General features: G+C 41.4%; 2 protein-coding genes and 1 pseudogene across 2 annotated transcripts; 1 reads left to right on the forward strand and 2 right to left on the reverse strand.

Annotated features, from left to right (window-relative positions):
* The window catches only part of LOC139373789 (probable acyl-CoA dehydrogenase 6), a 37366-nt pseudogene extending 31869 nt beyond the window's left edge, over positions 1-5497 (reverse strand).
* Positions 5498-5573: 76 nt separating this feature from the next.
* On the reverse strand, positions 5574-6840 carry LOC139373788 (guanine nucleotide-binding protein G(T) subunit gamma-T1-like). Its single transcript, XM_071114782.1, has 3 exons — positions 6818-6840; positions 6407-6505; positions 5574-6017 (listed from the first exon to the last, which is right to left on the reverse strand). The coding sequence occupies exons 2-3, from the start codon at positions 6500-6502 to the stop codon at positions 5889-5891; spliced, it is 225 nt and encodes a 74-aa protein (XP_070970883.1). The 5' UTR covers positions 6503-6505; positions 6818-6840; the 3' UTR covers positions 5574-5888.
* An 8349-nt stretch (positions 6841-15189) lies between these two features.
* On the forward strand, positions 15190-21385 carry LOC139373787 (tissue factor pathway inhibitor 2-like). Its single transcript, XM_071114781.1, has 5 exons — positions 15190-15394; positions 15633-15803; positions 16115-16204; positions 19018-19199; positions 19865-21385. The coding sequence occupies exons 1-5, from the start codon at positions 15319-15321 to the stop codon at positions 19880-19882; spliced, it is 537 nt and encodes a 178-aa protein (XP_070970882.1). The 5' UTR covers positions 15190-15318; the 3' UTR covers positions 19883-21385.
* The last annotated feature ends 2926 nt before the right edge of the window (positions 21386-24311 follow it).

Below are 24311 nucleotides of genomic sequence, written 5' to 3' on the forward strand. Positions count from 1 at the left end.
TTCGGAAAAGCTGACCACGACTCCATTTTGTTGATCCCTGCCTACAGACAGAAACTAAAACAAGAAGCTTCCGCGTTGAGGTCTGTTCAACGCTGGTCCGACCAATCTGACTCCACACTCCAAGACTGCTTCCATCACGTGGACTGGGATATGTTTCGTATTGCGTCAGACAACAACATTGACGAATACGCTGATTCGGTGAGCGAGTTCATTAGAACGTGCGTTGAAGATGTCATTCCCATAGCAACGATTAAAACAATCCCAAACCAGAAACCGTGGATTGATGGCGGCATTCGCGTGAAACTGAAAGCCCGAACCACTGCTTTTAATCAGGGCAAGGTGACCGGAAACATGACCGAATACAAACAGTGTAACTATTCCCTCCGCAAGGCAATCAAACAAGCTAAGCCTCAGTATAGAGACAAAGTAGAATCTCAATTCAACGGCTCAGACACAAGAGGTATGTGGCAGGGTCTACAGTCAATCACGGATTACAAAAAGAAAACCGGCCCCGTCACGGACCAGGATGTCTTGCTCCCAGGCAGACTAAATAACTTTTTTGCCCGCTTTGAGGACAATACAGTGCCACTGACACGGCCCGCAACTAAAACATGCGGACTCTCCTTCACTGCAGCCGACGTGAGGAAAACATTTAAACGTGTCAACCCTCGCAAGGCTGCAGGCCCAGACGGCATCCCCAGCCGCGCCCTCAGAGCATGCGCAGACCAGCTGGCTGGTGTGTTTACGGACATATTCAATCAATCCCTATCCCAGTCTGTTGTTCCCACATGCTTCAAGAGGGCCACCATTGTTCCTGTTCCCAAGAAAGCTAAGGTAACTGAGCTAAACGACTGCCCCGTAGCACTCACTTCCGTCATCATGAAGTGCTTTGAGAGACTAGTCAAGGACCATATCACCTCCACCCTACCTGACACCCTAGACCCACTCCAATTTCCTTACCGCCCAAATAGGTCCACAGACGATGCAATCTCAACCACACTGCACACTGCCCTAACCCATCTGGACAATAAGAATACCTATGTGAGAATGCTGTTCATCGACTACAGCTCGGCATTTAACACCATAGTGCCCTCCAAGCTCGTCATCAAGCTCGAGACCCTAAGTCTCGACCCCGCCCTGTGCAACTGGGTACTGGACTTCCTGACGGGCCGCCCCCAGGTGGTGAGGGTAGGCAACAACATTTCCACCCCGCTGATCCTCAACACTGGGGCTCCACAAGGGTGCGTTCTGAGCCCTCTCCTGTACTCCCTGTTCACCCACGACTGCGTGGCCACGCACGCCTCCAACTCAATCATCAAGTTTGCGGACGACACAACAGTGGTAGGCTTGATTACCAACAACGACGAGACGGCCTACAGGGAGGAGGTGAGGGCCCTCGGAGTGTGGTGTCAGGAAAATAACCTCACACTCAACGTCAACAAAACTAAGGAGATGATTGTGGACTTCAGGAAACAGCAGAGGGAACACATCGATGGAACAGTAGTGGAGAGGGTAGTAAGTTTTAAGTTCCTCGGCGTACACATCACAGACAAACTGAATTGGTCCACCCACACAGACAGCATCGTGAAGAAGGCGCAGCAGCGCCTCTTCACCACAGGAGGCTGAAGAAATTTGGCTTGTCACCAAAAGCACTCACAAACTTCTACAGATGCACAATCGAGAGCATCCTGTCGGGCTGTATCACCGCCTGGTACGGCAACTGCTCCGCCCACAACCGTAAGGCTCTCCAGAGGGTAGTGAGGTCTGCACAACGCATCACCGGGGGCAAACTACCTGCCCTCCAGGACACCTACACCACCCGATGTCACAGGAAGGCCATAAAGATCATCAAGGACAACAACCACCCGAGCCACTGCCTGTTCACCCCGCTATCATCCAGAAGGCGAGGTCAGTACAGGTGCATCAAAGCTGGGACCGAGAGACTGAAAAACAGCTTCTATCTCAAGGCCATCAGACTGTTAAACAGCCACCACTAACATTGAGTGGCTGCTGCCAACACACTGACTTAACTCCAGCCACTTTAATAATGGGAATTGATGGGAAATGATGTAAAATATATCACTAGCCACTTTAAACAATGCTACCTAATATAATGTTTACATACCCTACATTATTCATCTCATATGTATATGTACAGTGCCTTGCGAAAGTATTCGGCCCCCTTGAACTTTGCGACCTTTTGCCACATTTCAGGCTTCAAACATAAAGATATAAAACTATATTTTTTTGTGAAGAATCAACAACAAGTGGGACACAATCATGAAGTGGAACGACATTTATTGGATATTTCAAACTTTTTTAACAAATCAAAAACTGAAAAATTGGGCGTGCAAAATTATTCAGGCTATCCGATAACGAAATCATAGGTATGTGCACTTCTGAGGTTAAAGCTGAGTGCACTCCCTCCCAGTTCAAGTCCCGCAGGTACGCTGCTCGAAACGCTACCCTATTGTTTCAGTTTTTTAGGGACAATAAATGTATTCTACCTAGGCTAAAACAACATAATGTAATGAAGAATGTTAATGTTTTCAAGTTACTACAAAACTCTAGTCTGTAAACTGCAGTGAATAGCCTATGTCGTTTGAATAACCGCTCAAAAGCCTGGCGTTATAAATGCATATTCATTTTGAAATAACTACATCTAGCCTGTCTGATTAGGCAACCAATTGGATCAGATATGGGAGTTTTCTAGGCAGTTTAGTCTACAAGGTCCAGGCACATTAGCAGGACAGTAATATGGTGTATTTTGTCATGATGTATTAGCTAACAGAAACATTCTAATGCTGGGACTTCTAGTGACGAGCATATGAATTATGATAATGCGCGAGCAGGGAAGAATTTGTATCCATAGTTTCCGCGTTTGGCGGAAATGGGTGGAGGCAGCAAACAATGTACCATGTCAGCTGTGATTTACAACCTGATAGGAATATTTTTGGGACGACCAACAAATGTATTGGTGAATTATATTACTCATGTATTGAACTGCATCCATCTATTCTGCCAACAATTTTTATTTTATTTTATTTTTATTTCACCTTTATTTAACCAGGTAGGCTAGTTGAGAACAAGTTCTCATTTGCAACTGCGACCTGGCCAAGATAAGGTATAGCAGTGTGAACAGACAACACAGAGTTACACATGGAGTAAACAATTAACAAGTCAATAACACAGTAGAAAAAAGGGGAGTCTATATATACATTGTGTGCAAAAGGCATGAGAAGGTAGGCAAATAATTACAATTATGCAGATTAACACTGGAGTGATAAATGATCAGATGGTTATGTACAGGTAGAGATATTGGTGTGCAAAAGAGCAGAAAAATAAATAAATAAAAACAGTATGGGGATGAGGTAGGTGAAAATGGGTGGGCTATTTACCAATAGACTATGTACAGCTGCAGCGATCGGTTAGCTGCTCAGATAGCAGATGTTTGAAGTTGGTGAGGGAGATAAAAGTCTCCAACTTCAGCGATTTTTGCAATTCGTTCCAGTCACAGGCAGCAGAGAACTGGAACGAAAGGCGGCCAAATGAGGTGTTGGCTTTAGGGATGATCAGTGAGATACACCTGCTGGAGCGCGTGCTACGGATGGGTGTTGCCATCGTAACCAGTGAACTGAGACAATGCCTTACTGTACATCATGGAATTTTTGGTCAAATAAAACCTATTTTTTAAAACCTCTTATGGTTTTGTGGTATAAACAGGGAATTTTATATTTTTGACTGATATTATGATTGTTTGTTTCATATCTGCAAAGTAGTTAAAACACTGTCAGTTCTACTTTAATGATTGGCTAAATTCCACCTACTGGTCAGTCAGGTTTAATGCAAAAAGTTAAGCTTATGGGCTTGTTTGACATTGCAGCCGACAGTGCAGGCGACTGCCAACTGACTAATCTACAAATCACCTTGCATCATAAATAATAATTTGTTCTTAACTGACTTGCCTAGTTATATAACTACTTATTATTTGTAGACTAGTCAGTCAGTCACAATTTACCCAAGATACATTATGGTTTTGATGCTCTTGAACACAGCCCATAACTCAAAACACCTGACATACTCCAGGACCAGGGTTGCCTTCAATAAGCCTGATGAATATTCAAGTACAGGTTTATGAAGCAGATTCTTCTCAGGGATTAAACAACAGGCAAAAATCAGAGGTAGATTAATTTGACAAAATTCCAGTTATAAATGCATTGGGACAATTGTGTATGAATACGACATGTGCTTGATGCTTGGCAGGTTGAATGAATGACATTGAAATATTGATTGATATTGATTGACAAAAAAAAATCACTGTCGCTGATTGTGACAGAAACACGGAGATGTTTGTTTCAACCACGCTGCAAAATGTTTCAACCATAACGAGGGCTACAATTGTAGTGCAATATTTCATAAATAACACTCATATTTGGTTGTCTATAAGTGGTATAAAACGAATCTGATTGATATATAACTACAATAACAAAGTACTGTATCTATGTCAAATTCAGACAAACGTCACGTGAGTCAGTGGATGTTTGTTTTTTTCTCCCACAAGGCTGTATCCAACTAATACAGCTTTTTCTGTTTTGTTCAGGTTGTGGTGTTTGTAACATTGCGAAATATTGTCGTAGGATAGAACTGAAACTTTATTCAAATACGAATAGAAAAAGAGTCGTTTGTGTCGAGTTAGCCTTTCTGCTAGTGACCTCTCACCTACTTTCATGGTCCTTAAAGTGCGATTATCATTTGCAAGTTATACCACCAATATTCACATCCACGAAAGCTATATTATTATTAACTTTGTGTGAAATTGAATCATGATTTTATTATTATGTGGTTCATTGTTGTATTGGTACGCTAACTAACTGGCTACCAGTCTTGCATACCTTTTTAAGAGATTCCTTCAACGCAAAATGCTCTGGTGTGTAGAGTAAATGATCTCTGAACCACTGGTCGTTTTGGGTTTAGATGAGACATTTTCAGACAGCTTCCTTGTACTGCTTAGCGAGGTTAATTTGGAGAAATGACGGGTTACTACCAAATTCAGTCGCTGAGCCATTTCTGTGTAAGTAACAGTTTATGTTGTGTGTGCGTCAATGAGCTGCACATGCGCAACTAGTCGTGTCACAGGCTATTGCCACGTTCAAAACAATTGGGAACTCCGAAATCTCCGATTTCTGTGCGGGCCTTTTTCTAGAGATCCGTCTTTCCGACCTGAAGATCACTGACGTCATGATGTGATTTCGTATTTCTTTCGAGTTCCCAGTTGTTTTCAACGCGGCATAAATGCAGTAGTAGGTCATGTCAGACAAAGTAGAAAGCTGTAGGCTAGAAAGTGGGATTTCATGATGTTCAGGTGAGCTACCCATAACATACATGTTCCTTACTTTCATAACTACTTTTTTCCACATTGGTGTCAGATTTGTCAATACCATCTTGTGTCTATAAGCATGTGTCTATAAGCCTGTAAAAGTACTCTGTCTTTCACACAACATTCTTGTAGTTGTAAACAAGCTCATTTAATTACTGTGGTTTTGTCCAATAATGAAACAGATGGTGCACACTCAGACTATAGACAGTCTCATGGGAGACAAGCTCTTTACTGACAATATAAACCATCCAACAAACCTCTGACAATAATTCCAAAAACAACCCTTATTTCCTGCATCACTCCAAGGAGGGATCACAATCTAGAAGGATTCATTTACATGGTTTCATAAGATTTAGATTTATTTACATCTGTTTGTTTTTTTACCATCTCCTCTCGGTTAGCTATTGGTGATCCAGCTATGTTTCCTAGGAAGGGGGCATGTCCTTGGGCACTAGAGAGGGTCTAATCAGTGAAAGAAAAGCTCCACTGTCTGTTCTGACTCCTGTCCTCTTCAGCAGACAACACATCCACCTTTCAACTCCTTGAATGGGTTCTTGTCTTCTGCGATGCCTTTGACCAGAGTGTCCTCTTCTACACCGGCCTGAACCGCCTCCATAAACTCAGTACAGCACTTAGACGTCTGTCATACAAAAGAAGGGTTAACATGTAACACACACAACTGTAATATCAAGAATACATTTTAGTCATTTGGAAGACGCTCTTATCCAGAGTGACTTACTGGAGCAATTATGGTTATATGCTTTGCTCAAGGGCACATGGACAGATTGGTTTGAATCCCCGAGCCAACTACGTGAACAGCGACTTTTCAGTTAATGCCTCCTGACCGCTAGGTTACCTGTCATTACAGTCTCTTTTGATGACCAATCTATTCCACTTTGGAACATTTCATGGCTTTTATCCATGTTTAAAATACAGTGCAAATGTATTACTATCCCACTTATTATTATTACATAGATATTACTTTTACAATTGGAAAAATTCTCAATCAAAGTAAGGTGTCAAATTTACCATCCATCTCTCAAGCTTGACTTCAATCTTCTTTTGGTCTCTTTCCATTTTAGCCTTATCCACATCAGTCAACTCGTCCATATTTATCACCGGCATTGTCTGTCAAAGAATAAAAATACATTGTTGCCAAAGGGAAGGTAAACATATTCTTAAAGAAGAGCCACACTCACAAAAACTATTTTAGAATGTGTCTCGTAGAACCATGACAATCATCATTGTATGCATTAGGTTGCGTATCTTTTGTTATTTTGTTGATTAGGGTTGTGGATATTATTTTATTTAATAAAAACTGCCACCAATACTACACTCAGATGATCCATTCCCTTTGCTTGCTAGATTAATTAATGTAATAACATCAATTTATCAAATATTTATATTAATTGGAAAAAATACAAGAAAAAAAATACTTACTGCGTTTTATGGGTAACTGTCTTCCACCCCTGAATACTGCCAGAGAAATCTCTCTCCTCTCCCTCAATCCGGGTTATAAAGTAATCTGCATAAACATCCTAATCTCTTAATCTGATTAAAACTATGCCCTTTAATCCAACACTGCAGCATCATAGTAGAGGCCATAGGGCCACTCTCCAGGTGTCTGTTATGAGTCTCTTTTTTAAACCACATGGCTGTTGTGTTATGATGTCTAAGAATTGCGATGAGAGTGGAAGAATATGAACAGTATGTGGATACCAACAATATTTTGCCTGTGATTCTCTTCACTGTTCCAATGCAGATATGGGTCAAGGGGAATGACACGGCAGTTCAGGTTAGCATGACAAGAAGGCTAATCTGTATCTACCCTCAACCTGTCATGTTGAATCATACATAATCTTTACGAGTATGACAATGACAGCAGTTCTCCAGGAAGTAAAGTACATGGGATGGATGAGCTTCAACTGAAATCATAGAGAGATATGGCAGCAGCTGCCTCCATGAGATGCGAAGGCTAGTAATCTAAGTAACTATTAGTCTACATGTTCTATGCCTTTGGGATGAAGCAAGGTTACATGAGTTTTCAGTGCAGATAAAAAAGCATAGACTAAGTAAAGATACTACAACAGATGGATCCATTTTAGACATTTTATCAGATACTATTATCCAGAGCAATTTACAGTAGTGAGTTCATACATGTTGATACTGAGCCCCCATGGGAATCGAACCCACAACCCTGGCATTGTAAGTGCTACCAACTGAGCCACATGGAACCATCATGTGTAGAGATGTGTAGCCTATGGATCTATTAGCCTACATTTTCTATGGCTTTTAGATGTAGCAAGGTTAAAAGTAAGTGCAGAGGGAAAATGCAGACAGAAAAAAATGTGTGGGAGTATGGAGCTTGCCAGCTTGTAGTCCTAAAAAAATTCTAATGAATGGGGGGGAAATGTGTTTTGGAAGTTAACACAGGCTAATGAGATTATATATGTTTTGTTCTATGTGTTAATATCAGTCAGTTAACATGACCTTTATGAATTATGAAGATTTTATGTGCATTATCTTTTTTTATGTTATTACATCAACTCGAATTGAATTAGTCGCATTCACATATAGCAGATGTTATTGCGGATGTAGCGAAGTGCTTGTGTTCCTAGCTCCAACAGTGCAATAGTATCTAACAATTCACAACAATACAAACAAATCTAAAAGTGAAAGAATGGAATTAAGAAATATATAAATATTAGGATGAGAAATTTTGGCGGTTACAGCCTCGAGTCTTCTTGGGTTTGACACTACAAGCTTGCACACCGGTACTTGGGGAGTTTCTCCCATTCTTCTCTGCAGATCCTTTCCATCTCTGTAAGGTTAGATGGGGAGAGTTGCTGCACAGCTATTTTCAGGTCTCTCCAGTAGAGATCAACCGATTATGATTTTTCAACACCGATACCGATTAATCGGCCAATTTTTATATATATATATTTGTAATAATGACAATTACAACAATACTGAATGAACACTTTTATTTTAACTTAATATAATACATAAATAAAATCAATTTAGTCTCCGAAAAATAATGAAACATGTTCAATTTGGTTTAAATAATGCAAAAACACAGTGTTGGAGAAGAAAGTGAAAGTGCAATATGTGCCTGTAACGGTTTTCTGTATGAGAAGGAGAGTCGGACCAAAATGCAGCGTGTAGATTGCGATCCATGTTTTAATAAACAAACGTAAAACACGAATCAATACAAACACTACAAAATAAAGAACGTAATGAACGTAACGAAAACCTAAACAGCCCCATCTGGTGAAAACACATAGACAGGAACAATCACCCACCAACACACAGTGAAACCCAGGCTACCTAAATATGGTTCCCAATCAGAGACAATGACGAACACCTGCCTCTGATTGAGAACCATATCAAGCCGAACATAGAACTGGACAAACTAGACATGTAACATAGAATGCCCACTCAGATCACACCCTGACCAACCAAAACATAGAAATATACAAAGTAAACTATGGTCAGGGTGTGACAGTGCCATGTAAAAAAGCTAACGTTTAAGTTCCTTGCTCAGAACATGAGAACATATGAAAGCTGGTGGTTCCTTTTAACGAGTCTTCAATATTCCCAGTTAAGAAGTTTTAGGTTGTAGTCATTATAGGAATTATAGGACTATTTCTCTCTTTACCATTTGTATTTCATTTACCTTTGACTATTGGATGTTCTTATTGGCACTATAGTATTGCCAACCTAATCTCGGGAGTTGATAGGCTTGAAGTCATAAACAGCGCCGTGCTTCAAGCATTGCGAAGAGCTGCTGGCAAACGCAGGAAAGTACTGTTTGAATGAAAGCTTACGAGCCTGCTGCTGCCTACCACCGCTTAGTCAGACTGCTCTATCAAATATCAAATCATAGACTTAATTATAATATAATAACACACAGAAATACAAGTCTTGGGTCATTAATATGGTCAAATCCGGAACCTATAATTTCGAAACAAAACGTTTACTCTTTGAGTGAAATACAGAACCAGTCCATATTTTATCAAACGGATGGCATCCCTAAGTCTAAATATTGCTGTTACATTGCACAACCTTCAATGTTATGTCATAATTATGTAAAATTCTAGCAAATTAATTACGGTCTTTGTTAGGAAGAAATGGTCTTCACACAGTTCGTAACGAGACAGGTGTCCCAAACTGCTGCATATACCCTGACTCTGCTTGCACAAAAGAGAAGTGACACAATTTCCCTAGTTAATACTGCCTGTTAACATTAATTTATTTTAACTAAATATGCAGGTTAAAAAAACATATACTTGTGTATTGAATTTAATAAGAAAGGCATTGATGTTTATGGTTAGGTACGTTGGTGCAACGACAGTGCTTTTTTCGCGGATGTGCTTTGTTAAATCATCACCCGTTTGGCAAAGTAGGCTGTGATTCGATGATAAATTAACAGGCACCACAATGATTATATGCAACGAAGGACAAGCTAGTTAAACTAGTAATATCATAAACCATGTGTAGTTAACTAGTGATTATATTAAGATTCATTGTTTTTTATAAGATAAGTCTAATGCTAGCTAGCAACTTACCTTGGTTCCTTGCTGCACTCGTGTAACAGGTGGTCAACCTGCCATGCAGTCTCCTCGTGGAGTTTTTTATTTAATTTATTTCACCTTTATTTAACCAGGTAGGCTAGTTGAGAACAAGTTCTCATTTACAACTGCGACCTGGCCAAGATAAAGCATAGCAGTGTGAACAGACAGCAACACAGAGTTACACATGGAGTAAACAATAAACAAGTCAATAACACAGTAGAAAAAATAAAATAACAATAATTTAAAAAAATAGTCTATATACATTAGTGCAATGTAATCGGCCATAATCGGCGTCCAAAAATGCCGATTACCGATTGTTATGAAACTTGAAATCGACCCTAATTAATCGGCCATGCCAATTAATCGGTCGACCTCTACTCTCTAGAGTCATTCGATCGGGTTCAAGTCCGGGCTCTGGCTGGGCCACTCAAGGACATTCAAAGACTTGTCCCGAAGCCACTCCTGCGTTGTCTTGGCTGTGTGCTTAGGGTCGTTGTGGTGTTATAAGGTGAACCTTCGCCCCAGTCTGAGGTCCTAAGCGCTCTGGAGAAGGTTTTCATCAATGATCTCTGTATTTTGCTACGTTCATCTATCCCTCGATCCTGACTAGTCTCCAAGTCCCTGCCGCTGAAAAACGTCATCACAGCATGATGACGCCACCGCCATGCTTCACCATAGGGATGGTGCCATGTCCTCCAGATATGCTGCTTGGAATTCAGGCAAGGTGATCAATCTTGGTTTCATCAGACCAGAGAATCTTGTTTCTCATGGTCTGAGAGTCCTTTAGGTGCCTTTTGGCAAACTCCAAGCAGGCTGTCATGTGCCTTTTGCTGTAAAGTGGCTTCTGTCTGGCCACTCTACCATAAAGGCCTGATTGGTGGAATGCTGCAGAGATGGTTGTCCTTCTGAAAGGTTCTCCCATTTCCACAGAGGCACACTGGAGCTCTGTCAAAGTGACCACCGGGTTCTTGGTCACCTCCCTGACCAAGGCCCTTCTCCCCCGGTTGCTCAGTTTGGCCTGGGCGGCCAGCTCTAGTAAGAGTCTTGGTGGTTCCAAACTTCTTCCATTTAAGAATGATGGAGGCCACTGTGATCTTGTGGACCTTCAATGGTGCCTTGACACAATCCTGTCTCGGAGCTCTACGGACAATTCCTTCGACCTTATGGTTTGGTCTTTGCTCTGACGTGCACTATCAACTGTGGGACCTTATATGGACAGGGGTGGGCCTTTCCAAATCATGTCCAATCAATGTAATTTACCACAGGTGGACTCCAATCAAGTTCTAGAAAAATCTCAAGGATAACCAATGGAAATAGGATGCATCTGAGCTCAATTTCGAGTCTCATAGCAAAGGGTCTGAATACTTATGTAAATAAGCTATTTTTTCTTCATTTTTAATACATTTGCAAAAATGTTTAAAAAATACTGTTTTTGCTTTGTCATTATGGGATATAGTTCTCTACTTATGTAATTGATATGTATTAGGAAATAGGCCTTTCTTCTTTGACCAAGACTCTTATTCAATATTCTATCAAATACAGGTCAGGTACAGATGTAGGATCTTAACTTAAGACAGTTTGCTACAGCAGGAAAAGAATACTGCAGCAACAATGTATTTGAATTATTATGTGGATTACAGTGGAGGCTGCTGAGGGGAGGCCAGCTCATAATAATGGCTGAAATGGAGTCAATGGAGTGTTATCAACCACATGGAAACCACATCTTTGACGTGTTTGATACCATTCCATTTACTCCATTCCAGACATTATTATGAGCCGTCCTCCCCTCAACAGCCTCCACTGGTGGATTATAATTCATGGACATTTAGTAGGGGTCTATCAAAGGACAAAATCTCAATGAGGGGGAGAGTGTTGTTGTTTTTATGCATCCATGGAACCAGTTGTCGGTTAGGACAGAAATAGGACACATTATAAAGCAGCTCATATGACATTTTCTCACTCCACTCTCCTTGTTGAAAGCTAAGTAGCCTTGCACAAGCCTTGGCATGTGCAAGCCGGAACGGCTCATAGCGTTGAGGCAGCTTGAGAGGAATTGGGCCATATTTGTACAGTCTTCCGATCTCAAGGTGGACACTAACTACAAGGCCACTGAGTTGGTCCTTTTTGAAACATGTATCTTCATACCTTTTAGAGTTCCCACCGGTTTACATTTCTACTGATGTAAAGAGAAAAGCTAATAAAGTTCACCAAGGCAGATCCTGCATGGATGCCCAGAGTTGTGATAGTTTTTTTTTATTATTGGGAAACATCCAGATGTGATGGGGACTATGACACAATAAAGAATGACATAACCTCAATGTGTTAATGTTTTATACTGTATACTGTATCACTTCCTTAGAGACAAGGCAATATTTTGTAGTGAGTGTGTGGACTATTTACACACACACCTTGCCCTTTTAATCAGGGCAAGGTGACCAGAAACATGACCGAATACAAACAGTGTAGCTATTCCCGCTGCAGGGCAATCAAACAAGCTAAGCGTCAGTATAGAGACAAAGTAAAATCTCAATTCAACGGCTCAGACACAAGCGGTATGTGGCAGGGTCTACAGTCAATCACGGATTACAAAAAGAAAACCAGCCCCGTCACGGACCAGGATGTCTTGCTCCCAGGCAGACTAAATAACTTTTTTGCTCGCTTTGAGGACAATACAGTGCCACTGACACAGCCCGCAACCAAAGCATGCGGACTCTCCTTCACTGCAGCCGATGTGAGGAAAACATTTAAACGTGTTAACCATCGCCAGGCTGCAGGCCCAGACGGCATCCCCAGCCGCGCCCTCAGAGCATGCGCAGACCAGCTGGCTGGTGTGTTTACGGACATATTCAATCAATCCCTATCCCAGTCTGTTGTTCCCACATGCTTCAAGAGGGCCACCATTGTTCCTGTTCCCAAGAAAGCTAAGGTAACTGAGCTAAACGACTACCGCCCCGTAGCACTCACTTCCGTCATCATGAAGTGCTTTGAGAGACTAGTCAAGGACCATATCACCTCCACCCTACCTGACACCCTAGACACACTCCAATTTGCTTACCGCCCAAATAGGTCCACAGACGATGCAATCTCAACCACACTGCACACTGCCCTAACCAATCTGGACAAGAGGAATACCTATGTGAGAATGCTGTTCATCGACTACAGCTCGGCATTTAACACCATAGTACCCTCCAAGCTCGTCATCAAGCTCGAGACCCTGGGTCTCGACCCCGCCCTGTGCAACTGGGTACTGGACTTCCTGACGGGCCGCCCCCAGGTGGTGAGGGTAGGCAACAACATCTCCACCCCGCTGATCCTCAACACTGGGGCCCCACAAGGGTGCGTTCTGAGCCCTCTCCTGTACTCCCTGTTCACCCACGACTGCGTGGCCACGCACGCCTCCAACTCAATCATCAAGTTTGCGGACGACACAACAGTGGTAGGCTTGATTACCAACAACGACAAGACGGCCTACAGGGAGGAGGTGAGGGCCCTCTGAGTGTGGTGTCAGGAAAATAACCTCACACTCAACGTCAACAAAACTAAGGAGATGATTGTGGACTTCAGGAAACAGCAGAGGGAACACCCCCCTATCCACATCGATGGAACAGTAGTGGAGAGGGTAGTAAGTTTTAAGTTCCTCGGCATACACATCACAGACAAACTGAATTGGTCCACCCACACAGACAGCATCGTGAAGAAGGCGCAGCAGCGCCTCTTTAACCTCAGGAGGCTGAAGAAATTTGGCTTGTCACCAAAAGCACTCACAAACTTCTACAGATGCACAATCGAGAGCATCCTGTCGGGCTGTATCACCGCCTGGTACGACAACTGCTCCGCCCACAACCATAAGGCTCTCCAGAGGGTAGTGAGGTCTGCACAACGCATCACCTGGGGCAAACTACCTGCCCTCCAGGACACCTACACCACCCGATGTCACAGGAAGGCCATAAAGATCATCAAGGACAACAACCACCCGAGCCACTGCCTGTTCACCCCGCTATCATCCAGAAGGCGAGGTCAGTACAGGTGCATCAAAGCTGGGACCGAGAGACTGAAAATCAGCTTCTATCTCAAGGCCATCAGACTGTTAAACAGCCACCACTAACATTGAGTGGCTGCTGCCAACACACTGACTCAACTCCAGCCACTTTAATAATGGGAATTGATGGGAAATTATGTAAAATATATCACTAGCCACTTTAAACAATGCTACCTAATATAATGTTTACATACCCTACATTATTCATCTCATATGTATACGTATATACTGTACTCTATATCATCTACTGCATCTTTATGTAATACATGTATCACTAGCCACTTTAACTATGCCACTTTGTTTACATACTCATCTCATATGTATATACTGTACTCGATACCATCTACTGTATCTTGCCTATGCCGCTCTGTATCATCACTCATTCATATATCTTTATGTACATATTATTTATCCCCTTACACTTGTGTCTATAAGGTAGTAGTTTTGGAATTGTTAGCTAGATTACTTGTTGGTTATTACTGCATTGTCGGAACTAGAAGCACAAGCATTTCGCTACACTCGTATTAACATCTGCTAACCATGTGTATGTGACAAATAAAATTTGATTTGATTTGAATTTCATTCATCTGAATTAGATTTAGGCCTTAAACATGAACCGAATAGAACGTTAAAAGCCTGTAACCCACATTAATAAATAAACTCTCAAATTCTAGATCTAATCATTTGTTATAATTAATTACTGGAAACCACTTTTCAAAGTGAGTGGTGCAGCGGTCTAAGGCACTGCATCTCAGTGCAAGAGGTGTCACTATAGTCCCTGGTTCGAATCCAGGCTGAATCATATTGGGCTGTGCCATAGCGCAGCGCACAATTGGCCCAGCCCAGCGGTTTGCCCGGGGTAGGCCGTCAGTGTAAATGAGAATTAGTTGTTAACTGACTTCACAAGTTAAATAAACTAGAAGAAAAACAATAATTAACATTGTCATATGTTATGACACATATGGTCATAAATATGTTAACAAATCCTTCTTCTCATGATACTCCCATAATAGTTTCATTCCCAGACTAGCCTACATTTATTGTAGTCTCTTTCCACATCAATGCTTGGACCGTATCTATTGCGCGCGATGAAGGACGTTTGACATATTACGTTATTAGTTCAACAGTGTATGAACGTGACGTTGTCTATGATGCAGATCAAAACATTAATCAGGTCGTTCCTACTTCGGGTTTGTATGGAAATTAGCCATTATAGCCCGCCCCTCGTGCCGCTTGGGAAAGCGTTTACAAGAGTATAAATGGCTGTACTGATGGTGCGAAAAGTTAGAAGAGTTAAGGAGAATTGAACTTGGGAAAAATCTACAACAATGGAGCTCAGTTCATTGATTTTTCTGATCCTTTCATGCTCTTTTTCTTACGTTTTTGCATTTTCACCGAAACAAGGTAAAGAAAATGATTGTATCTATTTTTAATACCGTAACTGGTAATAGCCACATTAATATTTTATTAGTTTTTCTCGACGCCAAAATACTTTTCAATCATAATCAATCGATGGGCGTTGGCTCATGACTTTTCAGTAGTGATAAAGTTGTTGTCGACATGAATCTGTACTTCAGAGATTCCTTGACCTAATTTTGCAGCCAGCAATAGTGTTGATGTTGTGTGTTTCTGCTCATTTCAGAGGTGTGTCTACTTCAAGTAGATGTGGGACCTTGCAAAGTATATCTCCAACGTTACCACTACAATACTTTCACTCAACAATGCGAAGAGTTTATCTATGGAGGGTGCCAAGGGAATGCAAACAACTTCAAGAGTTTTCTGGCGTGTCAGATAGCATGTTTTGGAATACCAAGTACGTTTTTATTTGTTTATACAAGTCTGTTTTTGTGTGGTATTCTCAGTAGTTTTTCTTTGCATTTAAATATTAATCAATTTCAGTTTTATTTTTTTATTTAGACTATAGGCCATTTATTTTATGTCATCAAAACAATTCTAAGTCATGAATTGTATGAACATATAGCCGACAGCACTTTTGAAAAGTTTTGGGGTTAAGAAATGGAAATCCAAACCAATTCAGGATAAAAGACGATACAATGTGACCCATTTCATTTTTCAATAGTTCCTATAAGAATGTGTTTCTTTTCACCTTCTCCACCCCACCAGAGGTCCCCCAGATCTGCACGTTCCAGAAAGAGATGGGTCCCTGTGAGGGCTATTTCTTGAGCTACTTCTTCAACATGACCACCATGCAGTGTGAGCAGTTCGTCTACGGAGGCTGCCAGGGCAACGAGAACCGCTTTCAGGACCTGTTGTCTTGCATGGAGTACTGCAGACCACAATAGGGAAAATATTTCCACATCTAGTGTTGAGCATGGGCTTATAGGGCGGTGCACAATTGGCCCAGCATCGCCAGGGTTTGGCCAGAGTAGGCCTTCATTGCAAATAAGAATTGTTTGTAACTGACTTGCCTAGTTAAATAAAGGTGTTCACTCTATTATGTTATTAACGCTGTATTACTTTGGAATGATGTAGAAACAAGATTAGAGGAAGCTTTTTCATGAAATTTGGCAATTTGATTGCAACCAGCCACATCCTCATCAAAATTCTGGCCATGATGACATGCAATAGTTGATGAGTAATCAGAAAACCAGTACAACCAGTACAAAAAGACCAACCGTGAAGCTCTAACGGTCACCTCTATCAATACCACAGGAGGTTGGTTGCACCTTAATTGGGGAGGACGGGCTCGTGGTAGTGGCTGGAGCGGAATAGGTGGAATGGTACCAAATACATTGAACACATGTGTTTGATGCCATTCCATTTGCTCCATTCCAGCTCAGCAGCCTCCACGGATCAATACTAGAGGTCGACCCTCGAAGCAGCGTTACCCATGCAGAGCAAGGGGAACAACCACTCCAAGTCTCAGAGCGAGTGAAGTTTGAAACGCTATTAGAGTGCACACCGCTAACTAGCTAGCCATTTCACATCGGTTACACCAGCCTAATCTATGGAGTTGATAGGCTTGAAGTCATGAACAGCGCAATGCTTGACGCACAACGAAGAGCTGCTGGCAAAACGCACGAGAGTGCTGTTTGAATGAATGCTTACGAGCCTGCTGCTGCCTACCACCGCTCAGTCAGACTGCTCAATCAAATCATAGACTTAGTTATAACATAATAACACACAGAAATACGAGCCTTAGGTCATTAATATGGTCGAATCCGGAAACTATCATCTTGAAAACAAAAAGTTTATTATTTCAGTGAAATACGGAACCGTTCCGTATTTTATCTAAGGGGTGGCATCCATTAGTCTAAATGTTCCTGTTACATTGCACATCTTCAATGTTATGTCATAATTACGTATAATTCTGGCAAATTAGGCGGCCCAAACTGTTGCATGTACACTGACTGCGTGCAATGAACCCAAGAGAAGTGACACAATTTCACCCGGTTAATATTGCCTGCTAACCTGGATTTCTTTTAGCTAAATATGCAAGTTAAAAAATATATACTTCTCTATATTGACTTTAAGAAAGGCATTGATGTTCATGGTTAGGTAAACATTGGAGCAATGATACGCACCGCATCGATTATATGCAACGCAGGACACGCTAGATAAACTAGTTATATCATCAACCATGTGTAGTTAACTAGTGAATGTGATTGATTGATTGATTGATTTTTATAAGATAAGTTTAATGCTAGCTAGCAACTTACCTTGGCTTACTGCATTCGCGTATCAGGCAGGCTCCACGTGAGGCAGGTGGTTAGAGCGTTGGACTAGTTAACTGTAAGGTTGCAAGATCGAATCCCCCGAGCTGTTAAGGTGAAAATCTGTCGTTCTGCCCCTGAACGAGGCAGTTAACCCACAATTCCTAGGCTGTCATTGAAAATAGGAATGTGTTCTTAACTGACTTGCCTAGTTAAATAAAGGTGTAAGATTTTATTTTTTTTTATCGGCCAAATCGGTGTCCAAAAATACAGATTTCCGATTGTTATGAAAACTTGAAATTGGCCATAATTAATCAGCCATTCCAATGAATCGGTCGACCTCTAATCAATACTATACTTAAACTAGATAGAAGGACCAGTACCAGCCTCCCAAGTGGCGCAGCAATCTAAGGCACTACAGCCTGGGATTCGATCCCAGGTTCGATCCCAGGTTCATTGCGCTCTAGCAAATCCTTGTGGTGGGCCGGGCACCAGCAGGCTGACTTCGGTCGTCAGTTGAACAGTGTTACCTCCGACACATTGGTGCGGCTGGCTTACAGGTTAAGTGGTAAGAAGCGAGGTTGGGCGGGTCATGTTTCGGAGGACGCATGACTCGACCTTCGCCTCTCCCGAGCCCGTTGGAGAGTTCCAGTGATGAGACGAGATTGTGATTGGATATCACGAAATTGGGGAGAAAAAGGGGATACAAAACAAAAAAAACAAAGAAGGACCAATCCTGACACTCTAACAGTCTCTTCTATCAATACTATACTCAAGAGTCACACAGTATCTGAGTGCCTTAATTCTCTCAGGCGTTGTCCTGAAATTATTCCATACATTTCACTCAGTTGTGCGTCTGTTTATGTTCAGCAGCCGGGGATGAGCCTCTCGGTCGAAAATGAGACAAAGCAAGCTGAAGAGTAGCCTACTCTCTGCCTATTGTCCTGTTTTTCTATAATAATATTATTCTGAAATGATTCCATCCAGTATCCTCTTTCAATTTTATATCTACTTACGTTATTAAGAAACTAGAGATGTAGCCTGGTTACCCATCTATTTAGTTGTCCAACTCCTGGCAGCTCCTTGTCATGTTTGGCATGAGAGTTCCATAAGGAGTTGGCGACAGATCAGAAACAGGCTGGCACCCAGGCTAGGTTACATTACCAAACAGGCTGGCACCCAGGCTAGGTTACATTACCAAACAGACTGGCACCCAGGCTAGGTTACATTACCAAACAGACTGGCACCCAGGCTAGGTTACAGACTACCAGAGATGAGCGTCTTGGTTAATGTTAGCTGAAGAGTAGCCTACTCTCTCCCAGAGTTGTTATAGTTGTTTTATGTACTCGACAGCTACTCCTGTGCTCTGCCTGGATCCCCTGGATAAAGGAGGGTGTGCTGCATCTATACCGCGCTACTACTACAACTCAGCCTCCAGGATGTGTGAGCAGTTCATCTATTCAGGTTGTGGAGGAAGCAGCAACAACTTTATATCCTTATATCCAGACAAAGCTGCATGGACATCTGTGCTAAAGGTATGAAAGTGGTCATCACACACACACACACACACACACACACACACACACACACACACACACACACACACACACACACACACACACACACACACACACACACCCGGAGTGTTCTCTGTTTATCTGAAGATATAACTGGGAGGAAGGGAGGGGGTGTTTTTGAATATAATGACCAATAGACTTATTACATCTGCCAGCTCAACAACCTTTTGCATGTTCCCCATAATTGCAGTAATGGCTACAGGCCTTTTCGTTAGCGCCAGCTAGTGTCCGAGTAACAGGTTGTGTTTGAGGTCATTGTGTGACTGGAGGACTGGCTAATTTTGGATCACATTATAAGTAACATGCTTTTTGACTTTGTCCTTTTCTAACTGGGGATTAAGCGCGGCCAGCTTTCAATGAAGTACAGTGCCCCAAAACAGCTGGATTACATCTCAATCTCTCAATATTGGCCACATTAATTGGATATTTGAGTAAAATAAAAGTGTATTATAACTGACAGGTATGTGTGGTTTAGGTTAATCTGCACATCGTTTTCAATAGTTTTAGATGGTTTTAGCAGAGCTGAGGGTCTCCCTGCCCACCAGCATGCAAACGGAACGTTCTGCACCTTACTGGGATGTAATAATGACCTGTATGATGATATGTCATTTTCTTTGTTTCAGCTGGGAAACCATGGATAAGCAGAAAAACAGGCAGAAGAGCAGGCATAATGAGAACAACTTCCAAAAACCGTATTAGAATAAAGCCTAATAACAATATTAAATGGTCAACAATTTGATTCAGTGATTTTATTCAAAGGGGCACATGAATTGACTATAATTGAACTAACATTGACATGTTGAATTGTATTTTTTTTACTGCACCATAATTGACTTGCTACTTGCACTGCCTTGTCTGTAATGGTTCATTGTGGTGCATAGTTGAAAATAGCAAACCAATCAATCAAATGTGAATCGACCTACACCAGCAGTATTTTTGCTGAGTACGTTTCTCAAGACAGTTTGTATTGTAGTATACATTTACCATGGCAACTATCATACAATATAAAAATATATTTTTGTAGAATTTTTTTAATGTATTTTAGATTTTTAAAAATACTTTAACAGTTTACTGTTTTCCACCATTTATGATGAAGTTATACTGAGGCACTGTTTAAATTGTTAAGCAATATTAGCAAAATAATTTATGTATTGTTTTGTGTTTTCAACATAGTACATTTTAACAAAAACCTTTGCTTAACTTTATATTAAGTTTTCACACCATGACATAATGGATATAATAAAATAACTCAAGACATTTTTGTCTGTACGCTCAGTTGCTTTTCTCCCATTTGTCCTGAAATCCCACTTTGCCTCTAAATATAATCCTGTTACTAAACAGGAATAAGAACTGAATGTGTGTCCTCTTTTTTCATGTATGCTTGCATTGTCACCATGCCCCTTCTCATCCAAGAGCTTGATACCTGTTTCTCTCCCTATCCCACTTCCTTTCCACCCTAAATCTTTAACTTTCTCTTATCTTGCTTTGTCTGGGTTATTTTCAGCCCCTTCAAAACAGCCGGACTAGAGGAGGGTAGTAACCATTACATTTTACATACACTCTTATCCAAAGCAACTTACAGGTGCAATTAGGGTTAAGTGCCTTGCTCGGATTTTTCACCAGCACTGCTCAGGGATTCGAACCAGCGACCTTTCGTTACTGGCCCAATGCTCTTAACAACTAGTGTACCTGCTGTCCCACTTAATAGATGGAGAGAGTTATGGCAGCACATTCATTACTTTGCTGGCCTTAGAAGGAAGTCAACAAACTATATTTACATTAACCTCTTTACCAGAGTCTGTATATACAGTATCGGAAAGTCAACACAACAATGTAATCTGTGATACAGAATACTGACACAACAGCAGGTACATTCCCACCCAATATACAATAACATGACATTTCCAATCTATTTAGTTGTTTTGACATGAACCCTAACTTGCAAGTTTCTGTTGAGAAACCAACTCAAAAGAAAAGTAACAACGTGTTCTGTTCACGCTCATGCATTTTTATTTCATGTGTAAATATTAGTTTTGGCAGCAGAATCAGTACACATGCATATTTTTATTGTTTTCAGTGTTGCTCTGTACCATCTAAGACATGACAAAAGTTTAATAAATCTTCTCATGTGGAGTTTCATAAAACAACCTTGTAGCCTTTCTTTCACCCCCACCATTGTACCTGCCCTGTGCTTTTCCCCCTTATTCAATCATCCCATTAGAGAAAAGCTGTAGCTCTGTGATTCGGAGGCTATACATATTTATGGAAGTCATCAAAAGGTAACTGCCAGCCCATTCAGCGTGGATATAAATAGTAAACGTGCAATATGTCTGGCTGGTACTCTATTAGGACTTCAGGGTAAATCATCCATTACCGAGGACGTGGTATCAGAGAGGATGTCATAAATGTGACTCACCACCTGGATTCGGCTCGTAATTTAACCATTTTATTCGTATTTGCAGATGGCATACAAGTTTGTTGTTAAGGCACGTGGAAGTTCACATGTTCTAGAAGGCATTTCTGCCAAATAACTCATTTTGATAAAAAACATATTTTTTTTACAAGTCGTGACTTGCCACATATGCCTAGTTTCCTGAATCGGGTCCCAAATATACCTATCTATCTCCCTGTCCTTAGATGAGGTGACGGAATGCTAGTGTTGGAAAGGAGGCGAACAGTGACACAATTCTTCCAATCCAATTGAACACCCATGGAACAGAAATGGAGGAAGCATTAAGAAGGATTTAGAGGGAATGAAAATGTTCCCGTAGTATGTAAATTGTTACTTTGAAGTTTCCACTCCTCGCTTTTGTAAACAACAAAAAAAGACGCATTTCAGAAAAGACGGTTCCTAAATTTAATCACGTAAAAAAATGTATCCCTGTTTTTTGTCACTTTGTCATGAGATAAAACCACCAGCAAATGCCGTGAAAATGTTCCTTCTGTAATAAACTTAGTGATTTATTTTCTATTACAAAAAAACCTCTGAGTTCGAGGAGAGGAGGAGTGCTCGAGCTGTGCGATGAGTTTCTAGTCAGGCCACTGTATTAGTGGCAGAACAATGGGTTAGGCAATTTACTGGTAATTCTGTTTTATTTAAATTACTTTTATATAGAGAACCATGGATCCCATGTGCTAATCAGTCCATTACCTCATATGCTGCGTAAGCCTGTTGTTCTAAGGCAATATTCAGTCACCATAATATTGGTTGGAAGTCTATAGAAATCAAACATTTTACACTTTTACATTTGAGTAATTTAGCAGATGCTCTTATTAGTGCGTTCATCTTAAGATAGCTAGGTGGGACAACAACATTTCACAATGGTATCAAGTACATTTATCCTCAAAGTACTTATCAGCAGTCAGTGCTAGTAAGAAAAGTATTTTTTCATAAAAGCGATTGCATGTAGTATACCAAATAATCATGTATTTGTTTAATAATACAATTGAAAGTGCTGGAAGCTCAAAGATGACACAGAGCAGTAACCAAAGTTTGAGGAGAACTTGGAGTAACAGAATTTTAGGCGCCTCCTGGTGGCAGCATTACACCCCTTACAGCTGCCCCTGGGAAAAAGAAATAGGATGGACGTTCCAAATGGAACCTTATTCCGTGTATAGTGCACAACTTTTGACCAGGACCCATAGGACACTGGTAAAAAGCAGTGCACTAAATCAGGAATGTGGTGCCATTTGGGATACAAACACTGTATTTTGAGAAAGTAAATGTACATATTTATTTTGTGCAGAAAAGATTATGCTCGTATGAATCTTATGACCATCTAAAAAGGAAAAAGAAGAATGATCTGTAATACTTTGACACATCTCCAATGCATTGCTTTCTTTTCTTATTCTTTGTGTTGCTATGTAGGCAACTACATCAGGGGTAGGCAACCCTGGTCCTGGAGGGCCGCAAGCACTTCATACATTCTGATTTAACTGACTTGGAAGACCAGGTGTGTTGAATTCAGGCAGTCACTGAACTGATCAATTAGCTCAGTTGGCCAGGTGTGGTGCCTAGTTGGGGAAAAAAATCCTGCAGTACCTGCGGCACTCCAGGAACAGAGTTGCTTACCCCTGAATTACATCATTCAGTAGGCCTATTTGCCATTTCAAATCAAATCAAATCAAAATATTTATAAAGCCCTTCTTCTATCAGCTGATATATCAAAGTGCTGTACAGAAACCCAGCCTAAAACCCCAAACAGCAAGCAATGATGGTGTAGAAGCATGGTGGCTAGGAAAAACTCCCTAGAAAGGACAAAACCTAGGAATAAACCTAGAGAGGAACCAGGCTAGGAGGGGTGGCCAGTCCACTTCTGGCTGTCCCGGGTGGAGATTATAACAGAACATGGCCAAGATGTTCAAATGTTCATAGATGACCAGCAGGGTCAAATAATAATAATCACAGTGGTTGTCGAGAATGCAACAGGTCAGCACCTCAGGAATAAATGTCAGATGGCTTTTCATAGCTGATCATTCAGAGTATCTCTACCGCTCCTGCTGTCTCTAGAGAGTTGAAAACAGCAGGTCTGGGACAGGCAGCACGTCCGGTAAACAGGTCAGGGTTCCATAGCCGCAGGCAGAACAGTTGAAACTGGAGCAGCAGCACGGCCAGGTGGACTGGGGATAGCAAGGAGTCATCAGGCCAGGTAGTCCTGAGGCATGGTCCTAGGGCTCAGGTCCTCCTCCGAGAGAGAGAGAGAGAGAAAGAAAGAAAGAATTAGAGAGAGCAAGCATACTTAAATTCACACAGGACACCGGATAAGACAGGATAAATACTCCAGATATAACAAACTGACCCTAGCCCCCCGATTTAATAGACTTCAGGCCAGAGGTATTCAACTCTTAACCTACGAGGTCCAGAGCCTGCTGGTTTTCTGTTCTATCTGACAATTAATTGCACCCACATGGTGTCCCAGGTGTAAATCAGTCCTGATTAAAGGGGATCAATGAAAAAATGCAGTGGAACTGGCTTGGAGGTTCAGAGTTGATTTTGAGGGCTTTATGCTATAGGCCTGTCTACCTCTGGAGGGGAGAGGATGGAGTAGGGACAGGAAGGTCATGTTGATG

This window comes from Oncorhynchus clarkii, chromosome 18 (assembly GCF_045791955.1).
Source record: "Oncorhynchus clarkii lewisi isolate Uvic-CL-2024 chromosome 18, UVic_Ocla_1.0, whole genome shotgun sequence".
Taxonomy (NCBI): domain Eukaryota; kingdom Metazoa; phylum Chordata; class Actinopteri; order Salmoniformes; family Salmonidae; genus Oncorhynchus; species Oncorhynchus clarkii.